At 36.8% G+C, this 15,180-nt stretch overlaps 1 protein-coding gene across 1 annotated transcript in view; it reads left to right on the top strand.

The window, feature by feature from the left end:
• cica (capicua transcriptional repressor a) overlaps positions 1-15,180 on the top strand; it is a 31,915-nt gene that overhangs the window by 15,721 nt on the left and 1,014 nt on the right. The window contains 12 exon segments of the mRNA XM_046843763.1: positions 1,382-1,479; positions 1,714-2,557; positions 2,680-2,813; positions 2,893-3,053; positions 3,685-3,872; positions 7,583-7,978; positions 9,047-9,276; positions 9,554-9,678; positions 10,124-10,272; positions 11,849-11,980; positions 12,265-12,390; positions 12,675-15,180. The exon segment at positions 12,675-15,180 is cut by the window's right edge and continues 1,014 nt beyond it. Of these exon segments, the coding sequence (XP_046699719.1) occupies positions 1,382-1,479; positions 1,714-2,557; positions 2,680-2,813; positions 2,893-3,053; positions 3,685-3,872; positions 7,583-7,978; positions 9,047-9,276; positions 9,554-9,678; positions 10,124-10,272; positions 11,849-11,980; positions 12,265-12,390; positions 12,675-12,961 (2,870 nt within the window). The 3' untranslated portion in view covers positions 12,962-15,180.

A 15,180-nucleotide genomic window follows, 5' to 3' on the forward strand; every position in this document is an offset into this window, starting at 1 on the left:
GAGACAAAACGTTTTTTTTAAACACACGACGATGCCAAAAGATAAACTCCAGAGAGAAATAGTTGTGAAAGGAAGGAGAAAGACAGTGAACAATGACTTTCTTGATCGGCTACTGTTTAGATACAAGCCGTTGTAACGCGTTGAGTCTGGGTGAAGGGAGAGCTTGCTAACTCCAGTTGCAACAGAAATCATATAATCACAAACAGGTTTCCAAAACTCATGCTTTTTTATTTTTCTTGGCAACAGCATTACGGGTTAGTCAAAGAAACTTAGAAATGAGCATCAGAAAATAATAATATAATATTCCTTGCACACATGCAGTAATAGCGGAAAAATGCAGCGGCAGGCTGTTCCCAAAATGCCACTCTGCTCTTAAAGGAGCCACAACATATTTCACCCGTTACACCATGTAACAGGCACTGTCTTTCGTTAAAGCCTGTGTAAAGTTCATCAGTTTCAGTGTAGACAGCTTATTTATGTTTAAAATAAAAATCATTGTCAAATTCAGTGGGTGAGGCTTATATATGGGTGCGCTTTATAGTCCGGAAATTACGGTATGTATTTAATTATTTAATGACAAATTGTCATTATTGTTAGCGTTTTTAAAAGTGACTTTTGGCACTTGTAGCCATTTTTATAAAAAATTAAAATAATAAACATTTCCCTTTTGGTGGCATTTCTAAAAATGTAATTAACTGATTTCAACAGTGTTCTGGCACAATTTTAACTACATGGACACACTGATAGATATTTCGATTACTTTAATGAACTCAAACCATTTATATTGACAGGAGGTTAGTCTACAGTGTGTGAGATTGGGGAAGGAAACAGGGCTTCCAGATGATCCCATTTATTATAAATTGTTCAAAACATCAAAATGGCAATGCAGATACAGACATTATATTGCATAACCCTCTAAAGGGCAGTTAGCTATGCCTATAAAATGAATATCTGCACTGGTAACAGAGATTCAGATTTTATTGTGCACTTTTGGAATCAATACAAGATAAATCTTACATTCCAGTGCTCATGTTAGTTCTCACTCTCCAGTGTTCTGTATTGTTTAAAGTCTATAATCACACTTTTGATATCACCCAAATGAGGATGGGTTCCTTTTAGAGTCTGATTCTCAAGGTTTCTTCCTCATAACATCTAAGGGAGTTTTTCCTTGCCACAGTCTCCATGGCTGCTCATCAGGGATAAATACACATTGTTCACATAAACTCTTAAAAGTTTGTAAAGCTGCTTTGGGACAATGTCTGTTGTAAAAAGGGCTATAGAAATAAACATGACTTGACTTGACTTCATCACAGACTTCCAAATGCTTATTTTTTTGTGTCATATGCAAGATAATACTTGGTGCATCTCATATTACTTACAGGTGATTCATTTCCAGAGGGTTCGATAGATCTAAAGTGCAAAGAAAGAGTGACAGATAGTGATGAAGAAAATGACCCTGAAGATGAAACGGATGGCAAGGTACATTTCTACAGGACATTAACATGTAGCTCCTAATTAAATTTAATTGCTGTGGTTATTTATATGACACAAGCTTTCTTGTCACAAAACAATTCTTGTTTGATTCAGAAACTTGATAGTGCAGTTAATGATGCAGTTATATAAATCCGCATTAATTTCAAGTTCATAGGAAGTCAAGTGAATGTTTAATCGGAAGTTTTTTTCTTTTTCTTTTCTTTCAATCTGTCTTTCCAGCGATTGCTTCTCTTGGGCTCTTCTCCTGCAGGCAAATCACCAAACAAAAAGGCAGAATGCAAAGAAAAGAGAGCAGAAAATAAGATAAAGCAGGAGGCAGAGGCTGGTGAACTGTGCGAAGACGTAAAAGATGGAAATGAAAAAGGCAGAGAAATGGGAGCTTGTGGAGCAGGCCTGGTCCCAAAAAGTTTTGGCCTGAATGGCACTCTGTCATCTGCTTCCACAATAGTGTCAAATGTGGTTAGACCTGTAACGAGTGCCCCCATTGCAGTAGCCAGTAAGCCTGCTGAAAGGGAAATGCCTGTTGGGGTGGCATCCTCTGATGGGAAGCACAAGCATCTGATTGGTGGGGGAGGAGGAGCACCAGGAAATGGAGCCATTGCAGGGGGTGGGTACTTTTCTGCCTCCTCTCCCAAGCCTGTTGGGCAAGGAGGTTTAGTCACAGGTTTAGTACTTGGAGGAGCATTCCCAAACCCACCAACTGTTCAGCTTATAACCCCACCCCAAACCTTGCCAGGCCCCAACAGTAGTAATGGAGCACCTAACAACAGTGCCGTGCCTCTTTCTATGCTCCAGCCTCAGTTCCTCCCAGCAGCTTCACTTACTTCGCCTTCCAATGGCAAGCAAGTCACCCAGGTGCAGTACATTCTTCCAACACTACCAGCCTCAGCCTCTCTAAACAGCTCATCTCTGCAGCAAACCCACCATTCAGCTGGTGTTCTTGCCTTGCCTACTGCCCTGCCAGCACATTTATCCTTGCCTAATGGATTGCATGCAGGGGCTGGGCCAGGGATGAGATATGCATCAGTGCCAACATTAGGAGGGGTCAGCCCAGGAGGAAGAGGTGAGATTAAGGGATTAACTAAGCATTCCTGTAGATATTTAAAAAAATGCTACAAAAGATAGTACAATACTTTCCATATTTCTCCAATCTCTCACTTTTGACCCTTCCTTTTGATCCTGAAGCACGATCTCCAGTCTTACAAAACAAGATGCTTGTTCCCATGACAACAGTAAGACCGGGATCAACACCACCACAGCCCATTTCCCTGGTGGCCCAGCCCCTTCCTGTACCAAATGGGGTGCAACCTGGAAGTAAGGTGGGTACGGCAACACAGCAACCACACAAATTCATTGTTTACAAGTCTAGTTAAAGCATGCTGTATTTATTTATTGCAGCTCATTCAGATTGCCCCAATGCCAGTGGTCCAAACTAATGTCCAGCCTGCACGAACCGTACATACTGCTGCATCCTTTCCGGTCTCTATGGCAACAGCAACTGTCATGGCCTCAGGTGGCACATCTCCTCAGACAGTATTATTGACTCCATCTGCTACTAGGTAAATTGACTATTTATGTTATTTCATATAGTCATTCTATAGGTTAAATATAGGACTAAAGATTTGCTATAAAAATCTGAACAACTGAATACCACACTATCACTGCTACAGTAACTATACTATACAATATTACTTAACATTCTCAGAGCACATAAGCACCACAAAGGCTAGAAAATGTTTTGATAATATATTTAAGAAAAATAAGTCCTTTTAGTTTAAGTATATACACATGTACATTCTGTAAAAAGACTCCTGCCTATCTGTAGTATAAATTTAGACTAAAATTTGTATATGCCTGTTTATCCTATCCCAAATCTCATTCTTGGACTTTAACCTTCACCAGTAACATTGTTCTAATTCCCCTGTTCTTAAATATTATATTTTATACTAATATTTGGAATTTTAAAGTACATGGAATAATGTTGAAGTTTGTTAATGTTAAAGTTTACCCTTTAAAATACCTTACAGACAACACGGGTGTCAATGTATTTTTTGTATATTGTATGATTTTTTTTTTACAGATAGTGGAAATTAGGCCATAGATGCAAATATGAGACACACTGTAAAGAACACATTAATTTTATTAATTAATTTAAACATGCATGATCGGTCTTGTATTTGATTCTTTTAGGATTACATATGTTCAGTCAACCACTGGTGTTGCTACGCCTTTGTCACTGGGGTCCACATCAGCAGTCTCCACCCCTCAACGAACAGCGCCTCCACACACACAAGCATTTTTGCCTTCTGCCATGGCTACACTGGGCTTCACTGCCATTGCGCCTGCTGGTCCTACACTGGTACATCCAATAGTGGCAGGTGAGTGGACAGTTTGTTGACGTAGACATGCTTAAATGTTAAGCTTGTAAACAGGTTACAATAAAACGATGATATAGAATTTGATTATTTGTTTATAGCATGTCATTATTGCATTATCAATATTATTTGATGTAGCTAAGGAATACAAATAAAAAACATAAAAACCGACGTTTTACATTGTTTTATATGATGCATACATGTTAAGATGAGCACAGGTGTATGAGCCCAATGCCCCTAGATCTTAAATCCCAGATTTTCACTTCAACCAAGCAAAACTCTAACCTGATTTAATTTGTTTAATTAATTCACCTTGGTAGTACAATGTATTTACCTTACTGCACTATATTCTCCTGTGAAAATGTGAAAAAAATGTTTTTATGTATCAGGGCATAATAAAGAACATCTGGTCTTTATCAGGTTTCAAAATTAGGTAAAGACAACCTCACATGATCAGTAACATGTGACATATTACAACGTCATGATTGATTTTACATAAATAAAGCCAACATGAAAAAGCCATGTGTAATAAAAACTAAGAACAACTTAACTGCTTCAATAGAATTTAATAGGCTAAATAGCAGCCAGGTGCTGCTAATAAAATGCTCCTGATAAAATGATCCTCAGCAAGTCTAACCACCTCCATATCAGCCTATGTTTTGGAAGTTTCCTGGTCTGGAACATTAAGGTGTGTGTTAACTCAACACCAAGGAGGAAAGGCATCAGCACTGATCTTAATGAAGCAACTGTCACTGTTCATCATTCTGGAAAGGGTTATATAACCATTTTTAACCCATTTATAATCCATAAATGAAAAACATTTCCAGAAAAAAATCACCCATGGTCACACTGTGCAGTGTTTAGAGAAAATGCAAAAGGAAAAAAAATCAATTACATTTTAGACTCTACAGGCTTCAGTTTGCATGTTAAATTTAAAAGATGACAATATAATTGAAAACAATGACCTGAAAATGCTGTGGTGCTATGCATTAAAAATACCCACAAACCTCAATGAAGTGAAGCAATGTTGCAAAAAAGAGTCAAGTCAAATCAAGAAGCTTTTATCTGTCATTTCAACCATATATAGCTGATGCAGTACACAGTGAAATGAAACAACGTTCCTCCAGAACCCTGATGCTACATTCAACAACAATCACAGAAACAGAAAACACAGGGCTAAGGACTAGGAAGTGTCCTCGCCACATAAAGTGCATGTGTGCAACCTGGTGCAAACAACAGACAACACAAGACAGTGCAAGACAATACAAGACAGTGCAAGACAAATACACAAAACACAAAATAGCTGCATCAGTAAACCTGTTGTAAAGAGACAAAGTGAACAGTAGCAAAAATGTAAACACAGTAGCAAAAATGTAAAAAAAAAAAAAAAATGTTGTGCAAAGAGCAAATAGCAGCAAACCAGAAGAGATGTGCAAAAACGGCATTTAAACAGTTTACGGTAATGAAGTGAAGAGTGATCCATAATTCCACCACAACAATTACTTAGTTTTCGCTGCTAAAGATGGTTCTACCAGCTATTGAATCATAAGGAGGACTTTTTCCCACATGGTTTCTCAATTTCAGCTGAATTGTTAAGAAATAATGACAGTGTAAAATGTCATTTGTTTTGTTCTTCAAATAAGGTTGTATTTGCCTAATTCTAAGACCTGCTAAAGACCAGATTATATGTCCTGATACATAAAACCATTGAATTTAAAGATGATGTAGATTTATTTTCAAACATTTTTTACCACAGGTGGAAAGTGTACTAAATGATTCTATTCAATTAAAAATACTATTACTTTGATAACATAAACAGTAGTTCATTTGATATGTAGGTGGAGGAGTAAGTAAGAATTCATGAATATTCGCAATCACAGATTAAAAATAATTAGCAAAACAAAAATAAATAAATAAAAAAACACATTAAGAAATATATTCCACAAAACAAAATGATGAATTTAAATGATAGAATCACATACAAAATCATCTGTGCATTTTTTGTGCATGTTTTATCCCACTCTTGTTTCCATATTCTTTGTGTGCGTTTCCAAATTTTACATTTTTTTTTTTTGTAAATCCTGGCCGGGCATAAGCATAAATTTTAGTCCATTATTCTAGATTTACAGTTCCTCTTTTAGTCAATCATTTGAAGAGGGGAGTTGACATGATTCCAGTGTGACTTATGACTTTGTGGTTAACTTGTATAGGTGTGATTTTCGGAACATTAATACAAATTGAACTTCATTATATAATTTTTTACCGCATTCATACAAGTGGTAGTTGAGTGGTTCAGGTGTTGGAGTTTGGATTTGACCGTTTTCACTTAAAGTCTGTACATCACTGAGCTGTCACCTGGGCCCACGAGCAATGCCCTTAAATCTGAATTGCTCACTTGTATAAACATTTTATAAATGTAGTTCTCCCTGACATACAGTGCCTTTTAAAAGTCATCATACCTTCTACTTTTGCATTTTGATGTAATATGGCAATTAAATGCACTAAATGGGTTTAGTTTTGACAGATATCCTTGTATGCCATTTCATAAATAAAATGTAAATTTTTTTTAAAATAAAACAAAGTACTTGTTAATTTTAAGAGACGTGTCTTATTGACTCTTGTATATTAAGCTCTTCAAAATTAAATAAAAAATTACTTCTTATCCAATTACTCGAATAAAAACTGGAATAGTCAGTAGAACACTCGATTACTAAAATAATTGATAGCCACAGCCCTACATGGTACTGCAACAAATTCCAAAACACGAGGCTAAAACCCCTGGCTAATTGCCCCATCTGACATAAGTTTTAGTGGTTTGGATTTCTACAGAATAAAAACAGTTGTTTCTTGGAGATTCCATAGTTAGTAGTGCAAGGTACTGCAATGAATTTACCATGATAGGGCATCCAGCGTAAAAACATGTGCCAAATCAAACATGCTGATGATCCGCTGTGGCGACCCCTAATGGGAGAAGCCGAAAGAACGTTTTTTAGTGATTAGCCATCTTCACACCTGTACACTTAACACTTGCTGCCCTTGATTTTCATAAAACTTTTAAAAACTCATAAAACTGCAAAATTTATAAACAAGAACAGGGAAAAACATGTAAGTGAACAAAAAAATAATATATGTGCACAGACCATTGTTTTCTGTGTGATTCTGGTCACTTTAAATTCACCCCACATCAACCTAACTATTACTTTAACATTTACACTGTTGTTCATATTGATGTGACTTTATGAAGTTATATCCATATTTACATTTAAACAGGTGTAATTTTAATGGGGCATCATTAGAAATGCACAAATGTCTTTTTGGTTAATTTTAACAAAGCCCTTAACTAAAACTTCTTTTTAACTTCCAAAGCAATGCTAAAGGTTTTATGCTGGTCTTGCACTGCATAATAAAGCTGTTGCCTTTCTTGCACTTGAAGCCAAATTGGTAACTTAAAAATGACCAGGGGTTCATTTTCTTCAAGTTTCTTTCAACTGAGTCAGCACTACTGCTGTCTGACTTGTCTGTCTCAATCTTTCTTGTGATTTTAGCATAGTAGTTTCTGGGTCACATTTTTTTACTCAGTAATGGATGTGATTTAAAACTGCAAAACTTCAATTTCAAACTTCAAAAACATTATATATAAAAAAGTTGTCTATTGTTCACCTATGAAAAATATGAAATATAAATAAATTCTCAACACTCAATGTGTCTCTCAGGCCAGCCTCCACTCCTGGCTCAGGTTCCATCCACCAGCTGTTTGCCCCAGTCCTCAGCCTCAGAGTCCAATCGACAGCTAGTGACCACCCTTTACCCTGGCCCGAGTGTCACCCTGGCGACAGGAGTGGTTTCCATGACAACCACATCTCCAAGCGTGACTAGTACCATGTCAGTTCTGACATCCCCCTCATCACCTCATATGAAGACTTCTATAGCATCAAACACACACTTGCATTCTCAGACCTACACAGACTCATCACCCCAAGTCACTTTGAAGATGGAACGACTGAAAAGGTCAGAGGCAGATACAAGCAGAGAAGCAGCGTTGTCAAACACATCAGGTCAGAAGGAAGAATTAGGACGAATGGCTAGTCCAAACCCACACCTGTATTCAGGTAAACGTTAGGTACAGTCACACACACACACTGTTCTACACTCCGATTTGATAAAAGACCTTTGAGTAATTATTACTTTCTTAGAGTTTAACTATTGACATCTCTTATTAATGAATCACTACTAGTTACATGACTCGCCATGAAATTGTAATGGAGAGTAACTTAAAGGTTTAATTGCCACAGAAAATTGCACTTTTTATATTTTATTGGACCTTTAAAAATTGTAAACAGTTATACCTTTATGTTATACAAAATCTGTATCTATTTAACTGTTCAAAAGAATATTTGTTTTGGATTAGCACTGTATGCTTATGCAAATCAAATAAACCAATTTTTTAACTCTCACCTCTCCAGATTAATGATTAAAACAGTCTTTGAAGGCTAAAATTGTAGTACCTGAATCAGTAAGAATATAAGTAAGAGATAATCTAGGGCTAGGTGTGCATGAGATGATTTTAATGCTTAAGGTGGGGGTGAATCACTGCTCAGCGTGAAGTACATTACTGCGTGAAGTGCATTAAAATGACTTAACAAGCATATGACTGGTCACTTGCCAGCATTCACAAATTAAAGCTGTCATTGATGTTTAAAGTTTAAAACTGACTTAATAATAAAAACACAGTCATTATATACACAGGTCATTAGATCTAGCTAGTAATGCCATTAAATTATATTTATTTGAATGAGTTTAAATAAATAGTTATAAGAGAGAGTGAATTACACGTCTGTACCACACCTCTACTAATAATGTTAGAAGTTAACTTTAGAACTTTAGTTCTTTTAGTTTAGTTAACTTCTAATAAAATAGTTGTTAACTTCTTGTGCTGTTTTTTGTAATCATTTGCATGTCTTACAGTTGTTTACAAGGCAGTGTACAAGGCTTCCTAAAAGCGCACCTTTCTTTAAAACCACCAGAAACTAGTATTTAGACAGACCATGGCATAAAAAAGAATGCAGTATAAATAAATATAGTGTATCAATAAATATTTTCAATTATTTCGTACCATTTTGCGCTTTACCTGTTTTAATAATTTAATAAGTGTAATTTAATTGTTTCCACATACAAAGGAAGTAGGGCGGGATCCCCAAAATTGCTGCCGAGTCCTCAGATCAAAGTTGAGAATCCTCCATCGAGACAAGAAGGGGAAGAACAAGATGGAACAAGGCACAGCAGAATGGAGCATGATGACAGTGAAGGAATGGGGTCTACTTGGATAGAGAATGCAGTGAGAGAGAGGGGCACAGAAGGAGCTGCCAAAAGCCCATTAACTATTAATAAGGAGGAACCTGGCAGAGAGGCAAGCAGCAAATAATATTAAGTAAAATACATTTATAACAAGATGCTTGTACAGACTAAAGCATTTCACTGCATGTTGTACTATGTATGAATGTGTACGTGACAAATAAAATTTTAATTAATGTATTGATTATGTACTACAGACTGTCTTTTTTAAGGTATATTACACCTTAAGCAAATGGGATACTATCAGTTTTTCTATAGAAAGTTGCTTGTTTGTTTTTTACATTTTTGTTATATTTTTTGATTTTTTAATTATCTCTGTCTGTCTTCCTCAGGCTGGACAAAAAGAGATGTGTGCTGTGGACCTGCCTCCGCCACCAATGCAAACCGACACTCCAGCACTCAAGAAGAACAAATCCCGCCCCCCGCCACTCAAAAGCACCACCACCTCTGTGGAGAAGTATGTGGCAGGGCAAGACAATGAACATATTTATTAAAATAACATGTTTATAAGCTATCAGTATTAGCTTACAGCATCTGGAAATGTGATTGATTTGAGAAAATTTAGGGAAAAGATAGAGAAAGATACAGATACACATATATTGGTAATATGCAACATGACACTGCTTATAAACTGATATTAAAGCAGTGCTTATCATACTTAGGTGGTGGATTGTTCTCAGCACAGCAGTGACATAATAGCGGTATTGAAATATGTGTGTCTTTGCTATAAGTGTAACAGGCATTACTTTACTGCTGTGTTAAAAATTGTTCACAAGCAATTAGTTTATTCAGTAGCACAAGGGAGTACTGTACACCTGTATTGTGCAAGTTAAACCAATAAGTTTGCCCTTTCTAATATTTGAAATTGACATATTGTTTTAAATCTGTCTCTCTGTTTAAAGAGTAATGTCAGACACATATTTTGAGGAGCGCCTAGCTGAGTTGCCAGAGTTTAAGCCAGATGGGGCACTGCCCTCCCCCAACTTGCAAAATCTGGCCACTTCTCCTCGTGCAATACTTGGCAGCTACCGCAAGAAGAGGAATTCAACAGGTGTGTTTGTATACGTCTCTAAAAATATGTATGTTTATGTGCTTATTGAATGTTTAATGCACCCCTGAAATCAAAATAGTTGCTTCAGAGCTTTTACTCCCTGTCCCCTAGGTGCTGTTCCGTGGCCTGGGGTTTGGGGACCACTGCTGGTCCCCAAACCCCAGGCCACGGAACAGCACCGGTCCGTGGGTCATTTAGTACCGGGCCGCACAGTAATTTTATAATATTATAATAATTTTATTATCGGGTTCTGAACGATGTTTTATTTTGGAAAATTACCGGATTCTCTCCGCCACATCTGTCTATGACTCACTCTTGATGCATGTCAAGATGCTTGCCTCCGTCACATGTCTTACCTACACCCGCTACCTTCTTAAAGGGGCTGCTCCAGCCGCTAACACATAAAACATTACCGCTAAATTGAGCAAAATGCGAGCAAAATCAAGCGAGCAAAATAAACCAAAAACAACACGGTGGATTTACGTTTATTATTATATTTAGAAAATACTAGTTTTTATGCCGGTCATATCATTTTATTTTGTTGTATTTATCCCCCACACCTTAAAGGCCGGTCCGTTAAAATATTGTCTGACATTAAACCAGTCCGTGGTGCAAAAAAGGTTGGGGACCGCTGCCCTAGAGGTCTGGACAACAATACAATAGTATATCACTTTCAGAAAAACAATTAACATTTTTGAGGGTTTTTTGACAGGTGACCGTTTTCTGATCAGTTAAGTTCTTTCAGCATTCACATATAGGAATTGGTTATATGATGTTAACCCATAAGCAGTAAACAGTCTTTGGCTGTGTATCTCCCACCACCTCACTTTTCTATTTATTGCTTGGTTGACAAAAAATAATAGTTTGAGTTTATTCAATTTGAAGCAAAAGGACTTTGTTTGAGGTAATGGTTATGTGGTTTCTCCATCAGCAAGTTAAAGGTTCACAATTATCTTTTGGTTCTCTGTATTTAGCTGTATCCCTAAGATATTGTAATGTTTGTGTAGATTGGGTGGATCTCAATAGCTATATGCTGTTATGTGTTAGATAAGCAGGTGAGGATGCAAATGCAGGTTGAAGATTTTTTTTTTAATTATCATTGCAATCAAAACAAAGATTCAAAAGAAAGGTTGAAGCAGAGGATCAACACACAGTTTAAATCAGAAACAAGAATATCAAACTATATTCAAATGTTTGCCAATGGCAAAAAAAAAAGAAAAAGACAGAGCATATACTTCAGAAGGTGAACTAGAAAACCTTACATGTTATGGATTGTGTGTGATCAGTAAACATCATCATGAGATTGTTTGTGATGGAGGTTCTTTTAATTTGCAGTCTATGCTGTATACCAGGGACTGTCGTTCAAACCTGTTATTGGCATCGACAAAAACATCACTTTGATTTTAATGTTGTTGTAAATAATTGTCGGTTACTGAGGGTCATAAAGTGCAGTAATAAACAACTGAAAGGTGTATGTCTGGTATTGTGCTTTTTCAAAAAGTCTTTTTCTATTTTCATACCATTTTCTCACGCTCATTCTCATTTGTCATTTTCTCAATATCTCATTCTCTCTCAGATATGGATTCTGTTGATGACCCCAGCTCTCCAAGGAGGAAGAGTCGTCGCTTGTCAAGTTGCAGCTCAGAACCCAACACACCCAAGAGTGCTGCTAAGTGCGAGGGAGACATATTTACCTTTGATCGAACGGGTGTGTTTATAACACACACAAACACACCTACACGCACGCTCTCACTTACTTTCCATAGAATTAGTATATAATAACTTGCACATCAGAAATGAAAATGGAATTTTAATTTCCATACTTCTTCCATCCCTGGAGTTACATCATAGGCTAAACTTGCCATTTTTAGTTTTTCCCATTCAATTACCTAGCAAAGGGTATGAGCCACTAGCTATGGATTTAATAACTATAAGCTATTACAAACTACAATAATATAATTTGATTAATACTAACCTCATTTCCTCTATCAGCAGGAGAGACAGATGACATTTTAGGTGAACTGGACCGTGTACCATACTCCCTACGCCGCACATTAGATCAGCGCCGGGCACTTGTCATGCAGCTCTTTCAGGAGCAAGGTTCCTTCTTCCCATCAGGTATCCAGAAACAGAATCAGTCAAACAATTTTTATTTGAATGTAGAACTGAAATTAATAGTAGTATTTAAGAATGTGATAGAAATTCAATCATCTGTAGTGCCTACTATATTTAGCATTTTCATAGTAGCTAGAGTGTAGGCATACACTTTACTTTACTTTATATGTTACTAGGCTGAAATGCTAGGTAGAACTGACATTTACCTATTTGGGGTAAATGTATTTAAGTCGGATCAATTTGTTATATTCATTTTTCTTTATATTTATTTTCTGCTCTCTTCCTAGCCCAGGCTACAGTTGCTTTCCAGGCCCGCTACTCTGATACTTTCCCAACTAAAGTGTGTTTGCAGCTAAAGATTCGTGAAGTGAGGCAGAAGATTATGCAGACTGCCACACCTGGTGGTTCAGAGGTCACAGGGATAGGAGGAGCATTCAGTGGTTCAGATTCTGCTTGTGCACCGGGACCATCCAATCCTGTAAGCAGTGAAGATGTCGTGGCTGAGGTAGATGAAAAGGGCTGCGAGTGGGAAAAGCTTAAGCCTGGCATGGATGAATCACAGGATCTAAGATGAAAACTGAGAAACAGGGTAGACGTGCTAGAATGTGGGAATGGGCAGTTGGCAGATTTAAGAAGTCCACTGAAACATACAGCACTTGCATGTTTTTTGTTGAATTTATAACCAATTGTGTGAATTTTGATTTTTGTTTCCACTTGTTTTCACATTATTACTTTCCTGTCAGTGGACTCGATTTGTGTCGAGGTGACAATTTTACACAGACTGACCAACACAAATATATTTCATGCAAGTACAGAAAGATTTACTTTCTTATTTGGCACAAGCACCTTTTCAACAAAAGATCCAGCTGCACACAAACAAGTGCACCAGTTAGATGTTCTGTCACTTGCTTTAGTTTTGAAGCCCCTTTACAGTGGCACCTAAGACAGCATTCTGCACAATTTTGTATTTTTTTTTTGCCTGGCATAAAAAAGACTCATTTGAAGGAAATCAATGGGAAACAAGCGCGCTTGCACTTTGATTTGTGAGAGACTAAAGACAGAACCATGTGGCCAGAAAATGAGTTGTCTTTTGTGCAATGAAACATGCCCATTTTGTGGGGAAACAGGCTCAGAATCAAACCTTCCAAAAGCAACAAACAGAAGACTTTCTCACTTGCATCTGAGCAGAAAAGCAAAAGCTATAGTGACTGCCAAAACAGCACAACCACAAAGAAACCAATACAAAACACAAACTGAAGGGGGAGTGGTGTGGAACATCATTAGCATGAATAATGGAAAAAAAAACACATTGTCTCTCTCACTCTATGAATTCATGCTCTTTTTCATGTGTAGTTGTTGTGTCGTATTGATGGAAAATTATACCCCGCTCCCATCGCCCCCCTCCCTCCAAATAGCTTGCTCTTCTTTTGTCTACTCTAGTGGCATTTCTAGCATAGTCAGTCTATCATCCAATCAGTCTATCCATGCCTTGGGGCAGAACAAAGGACTGTTTTAACTGATTATCCGAAGCTCTTGTTCTCATGCCTCTATCTCTGGCCTTTCCTAAACTCTACCCCTCACTGTATATAACCATGATGGCTCAGGGGCTTAAGGCTCTTTGCTCCCCCACCCCATCCCTCTTTGAAATGTTTTTATCAGATGTTTGCACAATATGTGGTCCTGGACCACACTTTAAATCAGGAAAGTGTTTGTTTTTCAAGATATGTAAAAAGAAACTAACCAACAGCAGTTCAGTTTAGTTTTATTTCATTTTATTTCTTTCCTTCTGTAGCATATAGTTTTAGTTTTAAAAAAGACCTTTTTTTAACATATTCTTTTCTGCTTCTTCTTCTTAAATTGTTTCCTAACTTGTTTGGAAAGTGCCCCTGAAGGGCTGGTCTAGAATTTGTAAACTATGGATGATTCTTAAACAGAATTATGCAAAGGGAAAGACCTGAGACCAGCGCTAAGGTGGCATTTCTCAGGATCTCCTTTTTATTTTAGCTGCCACATCTTTCATTGGTGCAATAGGACTGTGTTGATGGGAAGTTTCTTTAGATTTTAGATGAGTGACCAGTTTTTGTGCCATAGATATTTACTGTTAAAAGGATACAGGTGTTACAGTTGATATATACAGGAAAAAAAGACATTTCATTATAATAACATAATATAATAATTGAGTGTTAAAAAAATAATCCAAACAAACTATCCAAGTATTTGGGCCTCATTTATCAAGTCAGATTTATTTAGAAATACTTCCAAAGTATTTACAAGAGAAATCTGATATTAATAAAAAGAATATTTGGATCCTAGGAAAGCTCCTAAGAAAGTTTGTTTGAAAGAAAGTTTGTGAAAATGTACTGACTAATGTAAAATCGAATGGGATAATATTCTATACATGTCTGACTTTTTAGAAAAACAAACCCATAAATAAATATAAATAAGACCAGTCATTAAAATCTTCATTGTCATGCCAAAGCATTTTTTTTCACACCTCACTTACTTTACATTTAATGGACAGATTGTAAATCATGGATGATTCTTCAAAAGAATTATGCAAAGGGAAAGACCTGAAAAACGCTGTTTGAGGAGCTACTGCACTGCTGAATAAAATTTGTATTAGAGTAGGCATTAGGCAATATCATTTGCTCTTCTGCCTCTGAGAAATAGCTGATTATGATAAATGAGGCCCAATTAATGTACTGATATTTTAATACTTCCTAGTCTTCACTTATATACTTAGACACTCAGTGGAAATGTTATTAGTAATGCTTAAACACTTTTCACTTGTGT

This window comes from Silurus meridionalis, chromosome 29 (genome assembly GCF_014805685.1).
Source record: "Silurus meridionalis isolate SWU-2019-XX chromosome 29, ASM1480568v1, whole genome shotgun sequence".
Lineage (NCBI taxonomy): Eukaryota > Metazoa > Chordata > Actinopteri > Siluriformes > Siluridae > Silurus > Silurus meridionalis.